Source organism: Anolis sagrei, chromosome 4 (assembly GCF_037176765.1).
Source record: "Anolis sagrei isolate rAnoSag1 chromosome 4, rAnoSag1.mat, whole genome shotgun sequence".
Classification (NCBI taxonomy): Eukaryota; Metazoa; Chordata; class Lepidosauria; order Squamata; family Dactyloidae; genus Anolis; species Anolis sagrei.
The window spans coordinates 222,752,325-222,773,169 of record NC_090024.1 but is presented as its reverse complement, the minus strand read 5'-3'; the positions used below and the strand labels follow the sequence as shown (position 1 = coordinate 222,773,169).

General features: G+C 40.5%; 1 protein-coding gene across 1 annotated transcript in view; it reads right to left on the bottom strand.

Annotated features, from left to right (window-relative positions):
• Positions 1 to 11,609, bottom strand: part of BCAS4 (breast carcinoma amplified sequence 4) — a 60,311-nt gene extending 48,702 nt beyond the window's left edge. Inside the window, exon 1 of the mRNA XM_060772115.2 lies at positions 10,991 to 11,609. Within this exon, the coding sequence (XP_060628098.2) occupies positions 10,991 to 11,260 (270 nt within the window). The 5' untranslated portion in view covers positions 11,261 to 11,609. The remainder of the gene's footprint in view (positions 1 to 10,990) is intronic.
• Between the last annotated feature and the right edge of the window lie 9,236 nt (positions 11,610 to 20,845).

Here is a 20,845-nt window from a genome sequence, read left to right as displayed (position 1 = left end):
AGTGATAATTTAACAAATTTTAATTCTGACCATCAAAAAATAATTATGAGCTCCCTGGCGTTACATCGTGTGCATACTCATTTGCATAAGATGATGATTTTAAGGCATCTGGTATATTTTCAAACCCGATACTTTCCTAAATTATTACTTACCGATTAATTACTGCAAGACAATTTCTATTACTGTCCTCAGGCATAAGGCATCTTCAAGTTTATGTATTTCTCACATTCCTAAGAGCACATTGGGAGGGTGCATCTACAATGCAAAATTAATCCAGTTTGACACCACTTCAACTGCTATGGCTCAATGCTATGAAATCATGGGAGTTGTAGTTTTTTGAGGCACTTGTTTGGAAAATAAGGAAAAGGCTTTTGTAAATCTTCATTTCCCATGATTCCATGGCATTCAACCACAGCACTGCATTAATTCTACAGTGTAGATCAGGCATGGGGAAACTTAGGACCTCCAGATGTTTTGGACTTCAACTCCCACAACTCCTAACAGCCTCAGATCCTTTCCTGGGGCTATTAGGAAGGAAGAGGCCTGAGACTGTTAGGAATTATGGGAGTTGAAGCCCAAGTTTGCCTGGTGTAAATTGATGCTTTAGTTACTGTAACTTCCTCCTTCCCTGTAAACTGATGATAAAATTTAAAAACCCATAATGACTTTGAATGAAGCAATCCCAAGGTACAGTCTGAAATAAATCCATAGATTAGCTAAGCTGTTTACTCAATTTCCCCCCGGAATGCAGTGTCAAAGATCAGTATGGGTCCTTTAGTGAAACTAGCAACAAAACCCAAACTTTTCAACAGCATTATGGAAAGGGGAAGAGGAAACAAGGTTGAATTGCTTACAGATTCAGACCTTTCCTCTCTTTTATGGTAACAGAACTTTGGAAGATAAACATGTTCTTTATATTTACACACAATTGTCCAAACTGCCCAAACTACTTGTCTTCCCTGTAGTAACCTACGGATGTGAGAGTTGGACCTTAGGGAAGGCTGAGCGAAGGAAGATAGATGCTTTTGAACTGTGGTGTTGGAGGAACGTTCTGAGAGTGCCTTGGACTGTGAGAAGATCCAACCAGTCCATCCTCCAGGAAATAAAGCCCGGCTGCTCACTGGAGGGAAAGATACTAGAGACAAAGTTGAAGTATTTGGCCACATCATGAGGAGACAGCAAAGCCTAGAGAAGACAATTATGCTGGGGAAAGTGGAAGGCAAAAGGAAGAGGGGCCGACCAAGGGCAAGATGGATGGATGGCATCCTTGAAGTGACTGGACTGACCTTGAAGGAGCTGGGGGTGGTGACAGCTGACAGGGAGCTCTGGCGTGGGCTGGTCCATGAGGTCACGAAGAGTCGGAGACGACTGAACGAATGAACAACAACAACAAACTTGTCTTCTGTTTAGATCTCTTGTCTTAAAGGAGCTTTTCCAACCACTATCAATATTGAAATTACTACACCATGCCAGATAGACAAATTTTACCAATTTCAGACTCCAAAATTGTTTTTTTTAAAAAAGAGTGAATGTAGAAGTTATTGGGGAGACAGAAGGGTGTCATGGTTAGAGTGCTGGGAGAGAACAATAGATTGGGATTCAATTCCCATTCAGCCTTGGATAATAAACGTGGCCAAGAAAACTCTGGGATAATTTGCCTTACGGTTGCCATAAATCTGAAATGACCTGAAGGCATTTCAGAGGGAAGTGATAGTACACTAGGTAAATGAATAGTTCCTTCATAGAATTAAATGGACAGTTCTATGTAAAAAATAAAATAGTGTTTTTCACTTTTGTCTGGGCATAATGCCCATTGAACTATAAATAGAGATAATACACAAATCAACATAAAGAGGCTGGGGAAATTATTTTTAAAAATCCAAAACCAAGCCAGGTGCAATTAATTCCTATAATAGAGCTTAATCATGCTTAATCATGCTTAGACATGCTTGAAGGCAGGCACATATATAAAAAGAACACAGTGAAAGTTCATATCTGATTAGTAGACAAGCAAGATCAGCAGATACTTTGAAAAGTTGCCAGTTTCTAGGTCTAGTAACATTTTGGTTGAAAAATATCAACAATCTGGTTGGATTATGTTCAGTGCCTTTATCCATAGCTTCCAACACCTATATCTTATGGAGCCCCCAGTGATGCAGTGGATTAAAATGCTGAGCTGCTGAGCGGCGAGAAGGTAGCAAGCGCTCCATGCAGTCATGATATTGGAGATGTCTATGGACAACACCAGATCTTCAGCTTAGAAATGGAGATGAGCACCAACCCCCAGAGTTGGACACGACTGGACTTAATGTCAGGGAATCTAAACCATACTATAGTGATAGCAGAGAAAAAGAGAAAGAAAGAGCCTCTTTAGACTGGACTACATTAAAAATGCATTTTACGATAGATGCATGCGGTAGGATGATGCTCCTTGCCATTATCCATGTAGTTCGCTGTTATTTGCCATCATGTCAGCATTTAATTATGGTAGGGATGGGTGAAATGATGCTCACAAAGTCTATTTTTGTGGCTCCCAGTGGCAAAACAAAATGGGGAAAAATCATATTTTTGTTTCAAAATGCCCCCACTAAGCCATCTGGGGATGTTGAGTGCAGTCTCACTATCTTTGAATCCTTGACACCTCCCCCCCCCCCCCAAAAAAAAATCAAATCTTTTTTTGAAGATCATTATTTTATTTTATTTTTGAAGTTACAGATGTGACAGAATCTATTATCTCCTAATGTCTCATAACATAGCCCTCTTCCATTCAATAGTTGCCCATACCCGACTTATGAAAACTTTCTGGATGATTTTTTTTTTCAAATTCAGAGCAATTGCTTCCTGGAATGAGTCTATCTGTAATGTGGCCTTCCTCTTTTTCCCATTTCTTTTCATTTTATCAGTTTTTCTAATAAATCATTCATATGACATATCTAAAGTATGATAGCCTTAATTCAGTAATTTTTATTTCTAGGGAGAGTTCAGGTTTGATTTGCTTTAGGACCCAATTTAGCTGTCCTTTTGCAAGTCCATGGTATGTGCAGGACACCTCCATCAGCACCATATTTCAAATTAATTGAGATGTTTTTATGGTTAGATATAACTTTATTATGTAACTGTTCACGCAATTTTAAGTTTTATTTAAAACTGGTTGTTTGATGTCGATTGACGTTGGGATTAAAGGGGGGGGGGGGGTGTTAATTGTATCCAGTCTGCTTTTGTGGTAAGGCACTGAATGTTTGCCTCTATGTGTTTTTTTTTAGTGTGCTGTAATCCGCCCTGAGTCCCCTTGGGGAGATGGAGTGGAATATAAATAAAGTTTTATTATATTCTTCCTGTCAATCAATCAATCAATATATTTTAGTATCCAAACAAAACAAATTGACATATTTACAACATACCCTCAGCATTAAAGCCCTGGCAGACAGTGCAAAAAGAATCTGTGAATCCCATCTCCTCCAAGGTAAACTGAACCACCTAAACTGAACTCTACAGGCCAATGGATACTCCATACACCATGCCAGACTACACAAAGAAGCCACTGAAATCCACAAGCATGTGGACAATTTCAACAAAAAGGAGAAAATTATGGAAATTAACAAAATCTGGCTACCAGTATTAAAAAAAACTCTAAAATTAGGATAGTAAATAAAGAACAACACTCTGAGAACAGAATTCCAAACATGAAACAATCAGGGCCAGCTAATACCTCCCAAAAAAGGATTCCCCCAGGCAGGACTCACCCAGGACTTGAAGCTGCAAAGCTTTGCAATGTTAATCAAGGTGATTAATTGCAATATTCACACTTGCCTCCAACAGACAAGAGTTCTTTCTCCCACTCTAGACCTTCCACAGATATATAAACCTCCCTTGCTTAGTTTCCAGTATACCTCACAACCTCTGAGCATGCCTGCCATAGATGTGGGCAAAATGTCAGAAGAGAATGCTTCTGGAACATGGCAATACAGCCTGGAAAACTCACAGCAACCCAGTGATTCCAGCCATGAAAGCCTTTGACAACACATACCCTCAGCATGTCGAAAACATGGCACATACAAAGAAAACATAGTTTAAAACTATATACATGGTATGTGATACATACAGATAAAACATCTGGAAGTGAAAACATATGTGATACATATAAATAGAGAATAGTTAAAATGTCAGCTTTGTTCACTGTCCAGCTTTCACAACCAATAGAAATCAGAAATATTGTAATATGGATGATCCTAGCTTTGCTATTAAATGATATGTCTTTATATCTGAGAATCTTATCTAGTTCTTTCATAGCTTCCGATCCCAGACTTCCTCTGATATCTTGTTACAGTTTCCATTTTTATTTATGACTCTCTTCATCCATTTTAAAGTTTTGTTGTGTTTTGTTGATGTTCAACTTTCACCCTGATTTTCTTTTTTAACTCAAAGTCATTCTGAGTGTTTGCTATTTTCTGATATTAATATGGTGTAATCTGTATATCTTAAAATATTGATGTTCCTTCCTCTAGTTTTCACTCTTCCATCTCCTGGGTCTAATCCAACTTCTGTTTACATTCTGAAAATAAATTTAACAAATGCAATCTTGTGTGACCTCGTGGCTAATTTGAAACCATTCCGTTTCTTCACATTCTGTCCTTACCGTAGCGTCTTACTCAGAGTATTTTACAGCTCATAACAACCAAATATTCGACCACATCCATTGCTTTTACAGTACTCCACTGTAAATCTATAAATCTCAAACTTCTGCCCCTTATGAATGTGAACAAGGTTCTTTATAAGTGATGTAAGCCTTAAATAATTAAGAGTAGAGACATTACACTGGCAACAAAGATCTGCTTAGTTAAAGTAATGGTATTCCCTGTAGTAACCTATGGATGTGAGAGCTGGACCATAAGGAAGGCTGAGTGAAGGAAGATAGACACTTTTCAACTGCAGTGTTGGAGGAAAATTCTGAGAGTGCCTTGGACCATAAGAAGATCAAAGCAGGAAATAATGCCCAACTGCTCACTGAAGGGAAGGATATTTGAGACAAAGATTAAGTACTTTGGCCACATCATGAGAAGACAGGAAAGCTTAGAGAAGATAATAATGCTGGGGAAAATGGAAGGAAAAAGGAAGAGGGGTAACCAAGGGCAAGATGGATGGATATTATCCTTAAAGTGACTAGCTTGACTCTGAAGGAGCTGGGGGTGGTGATGGTCGACAGAGAGCTCTGGCATGGGCTGGTCTATGAGGTCACGAAGAGTCAGAAGCCACTAAACAAATAAATGACAAATAGCATTCCCAGGCAGAAACCTACAGTGATCCTCATGGTAGCTATATGTTCTCCTTTACTGAGTCCACACTCAGATAATGTGAGATTTTCTGCCTTGATATTCTGGGAAATAGGGCTGTGTAGAAGGGCCCTTAATTGCATTGTGCAGGCCATAACAGACAAGCTAGTGAAATTGAATCTTAAGAGAAAAATATTGCTACAAATACGATCTCAAAAAAGATAAGAAGGCCAAGATAAATAAACATTGGAATGCAACAGAGATTGACAATATTTTCATCTAGTTTTCCATTAAAACTAAATGAACAGTCCAGGAATTAAAGATTAAAGTTTCCTTAAAGGACCTAGAAAGGTATTCTCTCAGATAAAAAATAGTGTTTTTTTCTTTATTTGTGTTTGTTCCACTTTCACAGGGGCCCCGTGCCCGTAACATTTATGAAACTGGGAGGCTTATTGTACACATTTTATTAGCATTTATTATAAACAGGCACATGAAATCACTCTCAACAAAAGATTCCCCCCAGGCGCTTCCAAGCCATTGAATGCAAATCAAGGTGATCAGCTGAAAATCACAGCTAGCCCCAGCAAACAAAAGTCCTTTGTCTCACCCTGGTCATTCCACAGATATATAAACCCATTTTTCCTAGTTCCAACAGACCTCATTACCTCTGAGGATGCTTGCCATGTTCTGGAGGCGAAACGTCAGGAGAAAAATTGCCTCCAGAACATGGCCATATAGCCCGGAAAAACCTACAACAACCCATTTTATTATTTGTTGTAAAAATGTGTTTGTCATCTCTTCATCAACCAGGGCCCTTAAAGCGATGTATAGGCACAATTTAAGTGATTGGAAATAAGCATGTTGAGTGTGTTTGAAATTATTTGTATTTCCCCTTCCTTCAAGGAATTCCAAGCACAATGCAAATTGGATTAGATAGGCATGTTTCTCAAGGCTACTCAGGCCCCTTCTGCACTGCCATATCATCGAGATTATCAAAGCAGATAATCCACATTATCTGCCTTGAACTGGATTATATGAATCTACACTGCCATATAATCCAGTTCAAAGCAGGTTTATCTGGATTTTATATGACAATATAGAAGGGGCCTTAGTCTACCCAAAGTGTGTGAGAGGGAGGTTGAAAAGTCAAAAATAGTTTACTTGAAGTTTTTGACTCTATGTGTGTATGAGCACATATTTTGTTGTTCATTCGTTCAGTCGTCTCCGACTCTTCGTGACCTCATGGACCAGCACACGCCAGAGCTCCCTGTCGGCCGTCACCACCCCCAGCTCCTTCAAGGTCAGTCCAGTCACTTCAAGGATGCCATGAGCACATATACTCTCTCTCCATAATACATTCTCTCTCACACACACACCTATAGCTCTGCATTACATTTCACACTTTTAAAGTTATTAATAATGTTATTTTAAAAACATTAGAGCATTACACACACCTATGTTTGTCCAGATTAGTCACAACTCTTGTGAAAACTCTCTAGAATTTGTAAATTACTGATAACCTAAGTGATCTCTCTTTATCTATACATGTGTAATGTCTTATTGAGAGATACTAGAGATATTGAGAGATACTAGATACTTCAACACAACTGTATAAAATCCACATTATCTGCTTTGAACTGAATTATAGGGCGTGTAGACTAAGATAATCCAGTTCAAATCAGATAATGAGGATTTTCTGCTTTGATAACCTGGATTATCTGGCAGTGTAAAAGGGGAAAAGACAAGAGTTGAAGGGAGATGTATGTCACAGAGATTTGTTATTCTGGTGCTACAACTCCTTGCTATCTTTCTGGAAATTTGAGATGATGTCCTTAGTTAACCTCTGGTAAAAGATGTGCCAAATATTTTATTGAGTATGCTTCATCTGGATTTTATTGTGCGGGTCTATGGGTACACTTTACTCAAAAGACTTGCAGAGTACATCATGTCTGTTCATGGAATCACAGAATAATAGAGTTGGAAGAGACCACATGGGCCATCTAGTCCAACCCCCTGCCAGACATCTTCATCCAATAACAGGCTTCTGCAAGGTGATTATAGAAGAGTGCATTCTTTTGTTTGTATAGAGAGGAGAGTTATACAAGTACTGTATTTTAAAAGACTGCCTGTTGTTAGTTTTGGTACATTTTTCTTTGGTTTCTTTACATTTTTAGTTTAGTTTTCAACTTCCTTAGTTTTTTAAAAATAGAAAAAAAGGTTATGAGTTTTAAAAAGCACCCACAAATTCAAAAGGTGTAACAACTAAAAATAAGAGCTTATTACATTATCTGATGTAAGGAACCAGCAACCCCCCCTCCCCCCCCCCCCCCCCCCGGATGTCCCAGGAAACAATATTCTATTTGTGCCCATTGGCTATACTTCTATCTAGGAATCAACATCAACCCATGAACCATTACTTTGAACAGTATTGAACAAAACCACCTTCTCAATTAAAATAAAAAGGCTATAAGGCCCCTTCTTACACTGCTGTATAAAATCCACATTATCTGCTTTGAACTGGATTATATAGCAGTGTAGACTAAGGTAATCCAGTTCCAAACAGATAATGCGTTTTTTCTGCTTTGATAACCTGGATTATCTAGCAGTGTAGAAGGGGCCAAAGAACTAGCAAAGTAAGCTTGCTTTACAGAAGGAAACTTTGCAAGCCACTGATTAAAGTAATCTGTCACACTGCCCATCTAGTTGTTCCTGAAGGCAGAGTTTGGAACAGGGTATTGCTGCAGAACGTAATGCTTAAGCACATTTGAAAAGGTCCACATAGTTCTTCAAGTCCACAGTTTCAAATTATTCCTAGAGTTGGAAGAGACCACAAAGTCATTCAATCCAAACTCCTGCCATTCAGGAATACACAATCAAAACACTCCCAGAAGATGTCCATCCAGTATCTACTTAAAAACCTCCAGAGAAGGAGACTTCACCACACACCCAGGCAGCATACTCCACACTTGAACAGCTCGTACTATATCAGAAAGTTCTTCCTAATGTTTAGGTGGGCTTGTATTTCAATACTTTAAAGTTCAATTCGGTCCTTTAAATAATTCTAGCATTTGGAACTGAATTCAAAAGTGAATAGGCAGCCAGTGTACCTGGCATAAAATGTGTACACTATGACTACTGCCCAGAAGTGGACTTCTAAACATAGTCTGGCATTGTTTGTAAGGTGGGGGGGGGGGGGGGAGCAGTGAAGTTGCTCATTTGGCTTCAAATGAATTCTGAAAACCATAGGTGACAGGATAGACTTATAAACTATATCCACAGAGACAGAAAAAAATGAAACGCAATGGCAAGTCATCATGGTCAATCCCAGAAAGGCAAACCAGAAGAATGCCACATGCTCATTTGCATTGACAGTCCAGGAGAACTAGCAGCCTTACAATCTCACCGACAAGTGCTGCTCCCATATCAGCCACACCAGAAGAGGTCTAAATGCAATTAACATGGGCCGATGACAATATTTCTATCATAACTATGCAAGATCTCTCCCCCAAAAATGTACATGCCTTTTAAGAGCTAATAGTAGCTATGGTGATTATTTGAAGTCTAAGTAAATACAGAGTTACACAATTAATCTCAAATTACAATTTTATATAAGGTGCTCAAATGGCTGTCCCTGTGCACCAATGCACTGCTTGCATTGTCAGAGCACAGAGTTGCAAGCCTCGCTTGAAGTTTCTCTTGTAATTTCCACACACGTCTTTACTATTGGAATCTTTAACCCTGTTAAGAGTGTATACATTTTGGGGAGGAAATGCAAATATCATCACCATCATCGTCCCAGAATTATAAAATGTTATGGTGTATATATTTCTGCCAACCTAGCAGTTTGAAAATATGCAAATGGTACCACTTCTGCAGGAAGGTAACAGCACTCCATGCAGTCATGCCAGCCACATGACCTTGAATGTGTCTATGGACAACACTGGCTCTTCGACTTAGAAATGAAGATGAGCACCACCCCGAAAAGTTTTGACTTAATGTCAAGGGGAAGCCTTTACCTTTACTTTTATATATTTTTGAGAGAAAAAGGGGGGGGGGGGATGAAACTAAAAATTCCCAGAATTATAAACAGTTTCAGGTTTTGGGGAAAGGAATGCAAAATATATTCTTCCATAATTATAAACTATTCAGGGTGTGTGCATTTTGGCACACTCTGTATTACTTTTCCTAATTGCCAGCTGCCTCAGAATTTAGTGAGAGCAATAAAACATTATAACACAATGGGCTATCATCCCATCATATCCCCATCACAGGGTGCAGCCACACTGTAGAATTAATGCAATTTGACACCATTTTAATGACCTGGGAGCTGTAGTTTGGAAAGGCACCAGCACTCTTTGGCACAGAAGTCTAAAGAGTTTCAAAACCCATGAAATATTTCTACTACTACATCAGCTCTAGATGATTAAATATGGTTTTCTGTGGCCAAGCTGATGGTGACTACTAGATGGCATATGTTCGGTAGCAGGAACTAGCGCTGATGTGATCTATCCAATGCAATTTTCTGAATCAGCACCCCAAATAACCAAACCAAATCTAAAGTTGACCAAAATCTGATTTGTAACCCTTTTGGTACTAATGTTGGAGAGTGATCCCTGGTTGAGCGGTCCCTGGTCAAGTGGTCCTTAGTCAAGTGGTCCCTGGTCAAGTGGTCCCTGGTCAAAGTCATCCCTATTTGAGTGGTCCCTAGTTGAGAGGTGCCTAGTCAAGTGGTTCCTAGTTGAGTGGTCGCTGGTCAAGTGGTCCCTGGTCAAGTGGTTTCTAGTCAAAGTCATCCCTAGTTGAGTGGTCCCTGGTCAAGGGGTTCCTAGTCAAAGTGGTCCCTGTTCAAGTGGCTCCTTATTGAGTGGTCCCTGGTCAAGTGGTCCCTGTTCAAGTGGTCCCTGTTCAAGTGGTTCCTAGTCAAAGAGGCCCCTGGTTGAGTGTCCCCTGGTCATAAAAAGGTTGGAAACCACTGGTGTGGCACCCCTAGTGCACCCATAAACCATTAAAGCTTTGGGAATAAACTTGGCCATGGCTCCCTTCAAACCTTGCAACGTAGAGTGTGAAGGGAGCCCAAGGGTCATCCAGTCCAACCCCATTTTACTGTGCAGGAATACACAATCAAAGCACTCCAGACAGATGGCCATCCAGGCTCTGCTTAAAACCCTCCAGAGAAGGCTCCACCATACTCCCAGGCAGCAACATATTCTACTTTTGAACAGCTCTTACCCTCATGAGAAAGGAGGATGGAAGTTCTTCCTCATGTTTTGGTGGACTCTCTTTTCCTGGAATCTATTGCCCCTGTCAGAGTCTCCAAAGCAACAGAAATCGAGCTTGCCCTCTCCTCAATGGAAAATATTGAATCTTCCCTCCAGGATGAAGACATCCAGCTCCCTCAGCCACTCCTCATAGGGCTTGGCTTTCATATCTTGGACCATTTCGGGTCCCTTCTTTGAACACCTTTCGGGTGTCAAGATCCTAAAGAGAAGAGAAGGGGATTCTCCCTTCACCCCAACTCATGCATACCTCACTTTCCTTAAGGAGACCATTATAAATGTCTTTCTCAAACACAGCCCCGCAAGTTATCAAAGGAGATACCTCCCTCCCCCTGAAAACCGACCTCTAAGCCCCCCACCCATTGCCTCCAGGCCCCTTCCATCCTTCCTTTCTTCCTTCCTTCCTTCCTTCCTTCCTTCCTTCCTTCCTTCCTTCCTTCCTACCTCTACCCCAGGCTCAGGGGCCAAGCAGTGGGCGAAATGGTGCGCCTCGCTCTTCTCCCCTTCTGCTGCTGCTCCTTCTCCTCCTCTTCCTCCTCCTTCCGTGACCACCGCAGCCCTCTTGGGGGTCTCCTCTTCCTCCTCCTCCTCTTCCTCCTCTTCCACCGCCCTGCTGCCTCCTGAGGACAATGAGAAGGAAGGAGGGGAGAGCGACGAAGGGGAGTCCCCGAAGGAGGCGGGAAGCTCCTCCTCAGGAACCCAGGCAAGGCTCATGGCTGCTGCTCAGGCCCCGCACTGCACGGCCCGGCCCGGCGGGGCTCTTCCCTCTCGCTCGCAAGGCGCTCCTTCCCTCTTCCTCCACTGGAGCAGATGCTCCTGCTCTTTAGTCCAGGTTTTTAATGTATATATACATTTATCTATTTTTTTCCCCTTTTAGTTGAAGCAGTTGCTTCAGGGTCTCCCTTATCCGCAAGCGAGCTCGGAGCTCCGCCTAGTGGAGACGCCTCGGTGTTGCACCGGTTCCATCGCGGTCAGACTGGATGGAGATCAATGAGTGAAGAGATGGAGAGCTGGATACATCGATGGAGGAGTGAGAGCTGGATGGGAGAGCTGGAGAGATGGATGAATGGATGAGAGATGGATGCACTGGAGAGATGGATGAGAGAGATGGATGGATGGACTAGAGAGATGGGTGAGGTGGAGGGATGGATGAATGGATGAGAGTAATGGATGAATGGATGACAGAGATGGATGAATGGATGACAGAGATGGATGGATGGACGGACTGGAGAGATGGAGAGATAGATGGGAGAGACTGAGCGCTGGATGGGAGAGGTGGAGAGATGGATGAATGGATGAGAGAGATAAATGAATGGATAAGAGAGATGAATGAATGGATAAGAGAGATGAATGAATGGATGAGAGAGATTGATGGATGGACTGGAGAAATGGAGAGATGATGGGAGAGACTGAGCACTGGATGGGGGAGGTGAAGAGATGGATGAATGGATGAGAGAGATGGATGGATGGATGGACTGGAGAGATGGATGGGAGAGATTGAGAGCTGGATGGGAGAGGTGGAGAGATGAATGAATGGATGAGATAGTTGGATGGTTTGATTGGAGAGATGGATGGGAGAGACTGAGAGCTGGATGGGAGAGGTGGACAGATGGATGAATGGATGAGAGAGATGGATTCATTTATTTTGTATCAAAAGCATTGCATAAATTAGTATAAAACTGATAAAAATAGAAGGAGCACAGGTGACTAAATATCTTTTGACCAAAAACGGGCAACAGCAATGACATTGTAGCCTCCAACAATTCTTCCTCTGTATATGAGGCAGGGCATAATGGACAAGCATACAGATGTGGAGTTGGCTGTGGAGAGAGATGGATGGATAGATTGGAGAGATGGAGAGATGGATGGGAGAGACTGAGAGCTGGATGGGAGAGGTGGAGAGATGGATGAATGGATGAGAGTGAAGGATGAATGGATGGATTGGAGAGATGGATGGGAGAGACTGAAAGCTGGATGGATGGGAGAAGTGAAGTGGGATGAATGGATGGGAGAGATGGATGGAAGGATGGATGACTGGGTGAATGGGAGAGTAATACATGGATGGAGTGGAGAGATGGATGGGAGAGACGGAGAGCTAGATGGATAGATGGATTGGAAAAGTGGAGAGATGATGGATGGGAGAAGTGAAGAAGGATGGCTAGATGGGAGATATGGATGGGAGAGATGGATGGATGGAAGGGATTAAGAGATGGATGGATGAATAAATGGGAGAGATTGAGAGTTGATGAATGGGAGAGATGGAGGGATGGGAAGGGGGGATGGAGAGATGGATGGATGGGAGAAGTGGATAGATAGATAGATGAACCAAAGAGATGGATAGATGAACTGGAGAGATGGATGAATGGGAGATCTGGAGGGACAAATGTATGAGAGAAGCAAAGAGATAGATGGATTGGAGAGATGGAGAGATAGATGGAAGGATGGGAAAGATGGAAAGATGGATAGATGAATGACCAATAGGAAAAGTAGCATTTCTAAACCTTCTTACCCTTCAGAGTTTTGTCAGTGTCTCGTACTTGAATCTAGTGGCCCCATTTATTTATTTTGTATTTAAATATTTTACTAAAAGAAAAGAAAAAAATGGGAAAAGGAATAAAAAGAGAATTTGTGTTTCACCCCTTAGAAAAGGTGTCTGTTTTGCCTCACACGTGTTGTTTGTATGTTTTTAGAGGAAAGGTTCCCATTAATTGTGTTGGCACTTCTCTGTGTGCACACTATATATCAAGATACAATAAAAGAAAGTGAAAAATGACATTTGTTGACGTTTTCCAAAGAGGCAAAACAAGTTAATAATTGTAGCTGGATGTTAAAAAATCTGATGTTTGTGTCCTTTCTCATCAGTCTGGGCCTGGGCAGGGATGACTGGATGCACCTTCAGAAGACTTAACTAACATAAGCATGATTTCCTATTGCCTTTCCAGCAGTTATCGTTGGTACTGTTGGTTCATTTCCAACAAGGTTGGCAAGATTTTTTTTTGGAAAGAGTTACCTTTGCCTGTCTTTGAGACTGAGAGAGTGCAACTTGCTCAAAGTCACACAGGTGTCACAAAGTTGACACCACTTGAACTGCCATGGCTCAATGCTATGGAATCCTGTGAGTTGTAGTTTGAGGATGCACCAACACCCTCTGGCAAAGTAGCTTTTAAAAGATCTTCTAAATATTGCTAAGAATTTGAGAATATGGGAAGCATTAACTCCCCCCATCCCAAAAAAAGCTAACTTTTCCAAACTTTGTCTCAGAAGCAAGTTAAACATTCGTTTGAGTGGTACTTAACTTTCTAATAAATGGGTGTAGGGAATCCTTGTGGCAGTGACATAAGAACTTCAGGCAGAAATCCCATGAACACTTTGTTGTTTGTTAACTCTTGAGAAATCAACCTTGATTTATGACGACTCAATGACGGAGAGACCTGCTAAGGTCTTGCAACTCAGGGCTGTTGCTTTCTTGACTGAGCTTGTCCATCTGTGATGCAGTCTGCATCTTTTCCTACTGTCTTCTGCTTTACCAAGCATTATTACCTTTTCTTCAAAGTAATTTTATGTGTGTGGTGGTGGTGGGATTGGGGAAAATACTGGTATTTTGAATGTTACTTTCAAAGATGGTATGTTTCTATGTATTATACAATAATAAAAAAATTTAAAAAGTAATTTTATGTAATATCTTTGATAATTCTGTGTATGAAACAAAACCGTGAGATAGCAAATGTATTACTATCTCAACCATTAGGATAATTTTGGGTTTCAAAATATTTTGGAGTTTCGGATACAACCTGTATATTTTTGTTTTCTTAATGTTCAGCTGTAAACCTGTGTTTGTATTTCCTGAAATGACTTTAAGTAAACATTACAAATATTTTCTATTTTCTGCTAGTAACATGATATCATCTACATATCTTAAACTGCTGATGATTTTTCCTCCAGTTTTCACACCTTGCTCAGATTTTAATCTAGTTCTGTGTATGATCCATCCACCATACTGCTGAAAATAAGGTAAACATTTTGGAAGAATTTATTCTTGCTCAGTAGTGTTCCAACAGAAATTTGAGAAATCCTTCCACTCTTTGATTTCTATAAAAAGAGATAATGAAATCTCAAGCCAATATTGGAGGACTGGCAGAAGTCATAAAGCTGCATCTGCTCAGATGCACCCCTGGTAACCCTTCAGCTCTCCCTCTGGCACACTAGACTTAGTGGTCATGAGTCACTGCTGGCTCATAATCTGTAAAGAGTGAAGGATGTTACTGCTTCTGCATACCTTAGTTCAGCAAATTACTACATAATATGAAACATGATTGAACATCATAAGGGAAACATCTTATGATAAGGCTTAAGCTGCATTCCTTAAGTCGATTGCATTCTTGGGGCTTAGAACACAGTGCTGAACATCTTGCTGAGCTTCTTTCTACCAAAAGATATCTAGAGCAATTTTTCTCAATCACCCTGGTGCTACAACCACTTAATATAGTTCCTCATATTGTGGTGACAGGCTCTATCAATCACAAAGATTAGAGTTGTGCCCCTGCAGATGCTTATTTGAGAGAAGCATTTTTGGGATAAGACCTTTGGTTGCAATATCATTATTTATTTATTTATTTATTTATTTATTTATTATTTATTTACAGCTTTTATATTCTGCCCTTCTCACCCCACGGGGGACTCAGGGCGGATTACAGTGTACACATATATGGCAAACATTCAATGCCAATTTTTGACATACAAACATATACAGACATACACAGAGGCTATTTAACCTTTTCTGGCCGCCAGGGGAGCTGTCGCTTTCATCGTCCATCTGCGATGCTGATGAAGCACTTCCCCGCATGTTTCCCTGCTGGAATGTTTTGCTGGAGTTTTCTTTATGGCCTCATAAATCAGTTAATTTAGCCTCCCCACACTTTTAAGGTGGTACCTAATTTTCCTACTTGACAGATGCAACTGTTTTTCGGGTTGCAAAGGTCAACAACAGGCTACACACAATTGGTTGGAAACCCACTCCAACCTGGGCTGGCTTCGAACTCATGACCTTTTGGTCAGAGTGATCTTAATGCAGCTGACACTCAGCCAGCTGCACCACAATCTAGATGTACCACAAAGTGAGGGAAAAGCATAGAGTTCTAGAGTTTGAAGAGACCACCAGGGCCATACAGTCTAACCCTCTGCCATGCAGGAGCAAACAATCAAAGCATTCCTGATAGATGGCCATCCAGCCTGTTTCATTCCTCACACCCCCCCCCCCCCCCAACACGCTCTAAGGCAATATATTCCATTATCAAACAGCTCTTAGCATTGAAAAGTTTTCCTCATGCGGAATAAGGTGTTAAAGGATTGTATGTTTACAACTGAATTTCAAGAGAGTTAAAAAGATATCCTTGCATGGGAACAGAAAGATGGACAAGCAAATAAAAGGGTTATGGTAGCTGGTTTCTCTAGAACAAATTACATATAAATAAGAGTTAATTAATGAAGAGTGCTGTGGGATTTCAATTACCTTGATATCTTCTGGGAAACAAACTCCCCTAAGCACGACATTCTTCAACGAATTCCTGACATGCCTTGTTGACTGCTTCCTCTTTCAGAAGGTAAGGAGGAGATTGCCTTTTTTCATTTTGATCCTAACCAACCAAGTGGGGAGAGTGACAGAAAGGAGGGCAGGGAAGAGAGCATGCCTCAAAGAATTGCGGTTTGCATGACTAAGAGATGTTGCATGCAATTATGGCATATAAGTTCTCTGTTTCAGTCTCCCATTGTAATACATAAAATAAAATGTATTTTATTACATTTGTGAATCACTTCCTGTCTCCAAAAGAGAGTCTAAAGTATTTGAGAATAAAACACCATGCACATCCATAAGAAAACTCATCCCATCCAGCATCATCATGAATCAAAATAAAGCTGCCTAAACATGTGTTGATTTAAATTAGTGTTATTTGTGTGTTTATTTAAGTAATTATTTAAGTTGCTCCTGTTTTCTAAAACAGTCCTGATCCAAATTGGCTTTGTCTCCTTCTATTTGGATGATATGAATTATCCTTTTTGCTTTATTTCTCTTTACATTTTGCTTCCTTGGTTGTTTGATATTTGTAAATAAAAGGGGTGGAATTCACTAATGCAATTACAAATATGTAACCTAGAGAAATGCATTTGTGATAGATTCTTATTCACTTTTCGTACCTATTTACTAGACTCAGATAATCATAGAATCATAGACTTGGAAGAGATCTCTTGGGTCATCCAGTCCAACCCTCGCCAAGTAGCAGGAAAATCACATTCAAAGCACCCCTGACAGATGGTCATCCAGCCTCTGCTTAAATGCCTCCAAAGAAGGCACCTCCGGGGCAGAGAGTTCCATTGCTGAACAGCTCTCACAGTCAGAAAGTTATTCCTAAAGTTCAGGTGGAATATCCTTTTCTATAATTTGAAGTCATTGTTCCACGACGTAGTCTCCTGGGCAGGAGAAAACAAGCTTGCTCCCCCCCCCCCCCCTCCCTATGACTTCCTCTCACATATTTATACATGGACATCATGTCTCCTCTTGACCTTTTTTTCCTGTAGGCTAAACATGCCCAGCTCTTTAAGCCACTCCTCATAGTGCTTGTTCTTTAGACCCTTGATCATTTTAGTCACCCTCCTCTGGACACATTCCAGATTGCCAGCATCTCCCTTCAATTGCGGTGCTCAGAATTGGACACTGAAATCCTACGTGTGGTCTGACCAAGGCAGAATAGAGGGGTAGCATGACTTCCCAAGATCTAGACACTATACTCCTATTTATGCAGGCCAAAATCCCATTGGCTTTTTTAGCCACTGCATGACTTTGTTAGCTCATGTTTAACTTGTTGTCCACAAGGACTCCAAGATCTTTTTCACATGTACTGCTATGAAGCCAAGCACCTTTGGATTTGTCTCTTTTAAATGGTCTTTTAAAATTATGATGATGATTTAATTAATGTTTAACTGTGTTTTTTATCATTGCTGTTGGCATCTAATAGTTGCTGGTTGTAAGCGGCCCTGAGTCCCCCTCCGGGGGCGAGAAGAACGGAAATAAATAATTTCCCCATTCTGTATCTTTGCATTTCATGGGTACTGTCAGAAAGTGTGATTATCATTCTAATTCCTTACACGGCATGATGTGATAAAAACCCTAATCTATTACCGTGCTCCCTGCAAAGATAAGGAAAAATAGAATTCCATGTTGTCAATATTTTGATACCAACACATTCTAAAACAGTGGATGTTTTAGATTCTGAAGTGTCGCTAAGTAAACATTCCCCATTCCCACTTTTTCCAATGTTGGCCTTCACATTCATTGGTGAAAGTCATTTACAGTGGCTTGGTTCAAAACAAGTATTGTGTCCCAAGCTTTTGTGGCTTTTCCTATTAAATCTCAAGACCAATTATATAACGTTATAAAATGACCAAATGCCATTTGTTGCAAAACGACATTTCCTAAGATTTGAGAGTGAAAATCTGACATGTTATAAGATTACCATGTTCTCCAGCTCAGCATCCATTTTTATTCTTTTTCCCCACATTTTGCCAACCAGCAATTAACAAGATAGAATAACAAAATAATGAAGAAAATAAATGCCCTTTAAATATTTGCTTGGATATATAGTATTGTACGTATTTCTTCAAATAATTCAGTAACAATGGACATATGCAAAACAATATAGAAATTAATAAAAAGACAAGAAAAGTAGCAGTCTAAAACTCTTAATCTCATCTGAGACAGTTTTACTGGTCTGTCCTTTGATTTAAAACACCACACTGGGTGGGCATTCATAGCCTTGTACATTTGTTCATAGATTTGCATGTGACTTGCAATGCCAGCCTTCTTTATTTGAGATGGTTGAAGCAAAATCTCAAATTTGCATGATTTAATTGATTATCTGTTCTTCACATGTTTGAAAACTAGCCCTCATTTTCTCTGTCACTACTGTTACATTTAACTGAGCCTGACATAGCTGATAATAAAGTTTGTTTCTATGTGTTCAGGAGATATCTCTGCCCACCACTAGATGGAGGCCAACTATTATTCTAATCTATTCCACAGTTATTTAAACTGAGCCAATCACACTGATAATGTAAGTCAAAGATGTATATTAGGTTCATGGCAGGCACTCAGCTCCCTCCCTTCCTCTTTTTCTCAAAATAATAAAAAAATCAAACCAAATCTCTATACAGCATGGGTGGATCCCTGATAGTAAACACTCCTGACTGTAACACAAATGAGTAAAAACATAGAGAAGCGGATGAAGAAACACAACCTACAGACTATCTACAGACCCAGTAAGAAAATCCAACAAATGCTAAGTTCAGCAAAGGACAAGAGGGATCCTCTCACCTCTGCAGGGGTTTACCATATAGCATGCAGCTGTGGAGAAGTCTACATAGGGACCACCAAGCACAGCATTGCCCAAACATGGATCAAGGAACATGAAAGGCACTGCAGACTACTTCAACCAGAGAAGTCAGCCATAGCAGAGCACCTGATGAACCAACCTGGACATACCTGGGAGACATTTAGAGAGACGGATACAGGAGCACTCCCAAGCTGCAAACACATTCTTGCAGGGGGAGTGTAACTTCTTCCAGAACTAGTTGACATACCTCCAACCCCAGGTTAGGACCATTGATGGGAAACATCTCTGTCTTGTCTTTTTCAATTTGTTTCTCTTCATCCAGCTCATTGAATTATCTCCTTCAGGCATTCATTCAGAGGAAACACACTATCCTTAGCTGAGACTGTTTTTGAAGGCATGGAGGAATATATTTGGGTGTCAGCATACTGATAACATCCCACCTCATGCCTACAGACGATCTCTCCCAGTGGTTTCATGTAAATATTAAAAAGCATTGGGGATAGAATGGCACCTTGTAGGATGTCACATAACAGCTCCTTTTTTTGAGGAGCAGCTATTCCCAAGCACCAACATCTGGAACCTGCCTGAGAAGTATGGCTGGAACCACTGCAGCACAGTGCCTACAAATCCCAACCACCACCCCCCCCCCCCCCCCCAGGCGTTCCATGGTTGATGTTATTAAAAACCACCGAGAGGTCTAGAAACACCAACAAAGACACACACCCCTTATCAGTGTTAAGACAGAAAATATCCATTAAGGCAACCATAGCAATCTCAACTCCCTATCCTGCTTTGAAGCTGGTGTAAAATGAGTCAAGGAAGTGTGTGTCATTCAAGACTGTTTGAAGTTGGAGGGCAAATGCTTTCTCAATAATTTTGCCCAAAAAAGGAAGGTTGGAAACTGAACTATAATAAAGTCCAGGGGGTCCAGTGACTGGAGGATGAAACAGGAAATATAGTGCAGTTCTGTCTGTTATTTATGATGCTATTTACATCTCCATGATGCATGATCTCAGCCATTATTGTTTGGATACAGTTGCTGTAATTGTAATATACCTTGTAAAACTACAACTGATTTCTTTTGGTCATCATCCTTGTGGGACATTGTAGCCAAAAAGGTACAATGTCATTTTCTCAAATATGGCAGCCCAAAGCAATACAAGGGCATATTCTATCTAGATGGCTCTAGTCTGCATTCTTATTCTTGGTTTTAATTGTGCCTTTAATAAATAATCGTCTCAGATGTTAATACTTCCTGCAGGCAATAGCACGCATGCCAACCTAATTGGTACTGAGATTTTAGGGATAATTTAGTATGGGAGTAATTCCACCTTACCAATTTGTTTTCTTTTTGGGGAAAGAAATAGAGCTACTTTTTAGAGTAGCAGGTAGGAAGTCTGGCTCCCTGGTTGTATATTCATTTCTCTTGGCATTTGGCCCAAAATAGATAATTCTAGATGTTCTCATTTTAACTGATATAAGTACAAAGCAACTCCTGCTGTTGGATCAAAATGAAAAGGCCTGCTGAAAGTGCAGTTCTAAACTTGCTCTTTCCAAAGCTTAGGAAAGTAACTACAACTTCCAAGATCTCTAAGCCAGCATGGTTGAAAAAGTAACTTTCCAATTGTTCTGTCGAGCGCTGGGCCTGTAACAGCTGTACTTTTCTATAGGATGTATACTTTAAGCCCAGCGGGAAGCCAGGGGCGCCTCAAAGAGAGATTCTTAGGGATTTTTCTGAAGTGATGGTCTTTAGAGTCTTTAATGATACAACAAAGTCTTTATTATGGAACAAACAACAAATCTTCAATGGTTCAAACAACACTTCAGGGCTTTCTTAGTCTAGTCCTCAATGGACTGGTACCTGACTTTGATTAACTGTACTTTTTCTGTAAGAAAAAACCCTATTTAACCTCTC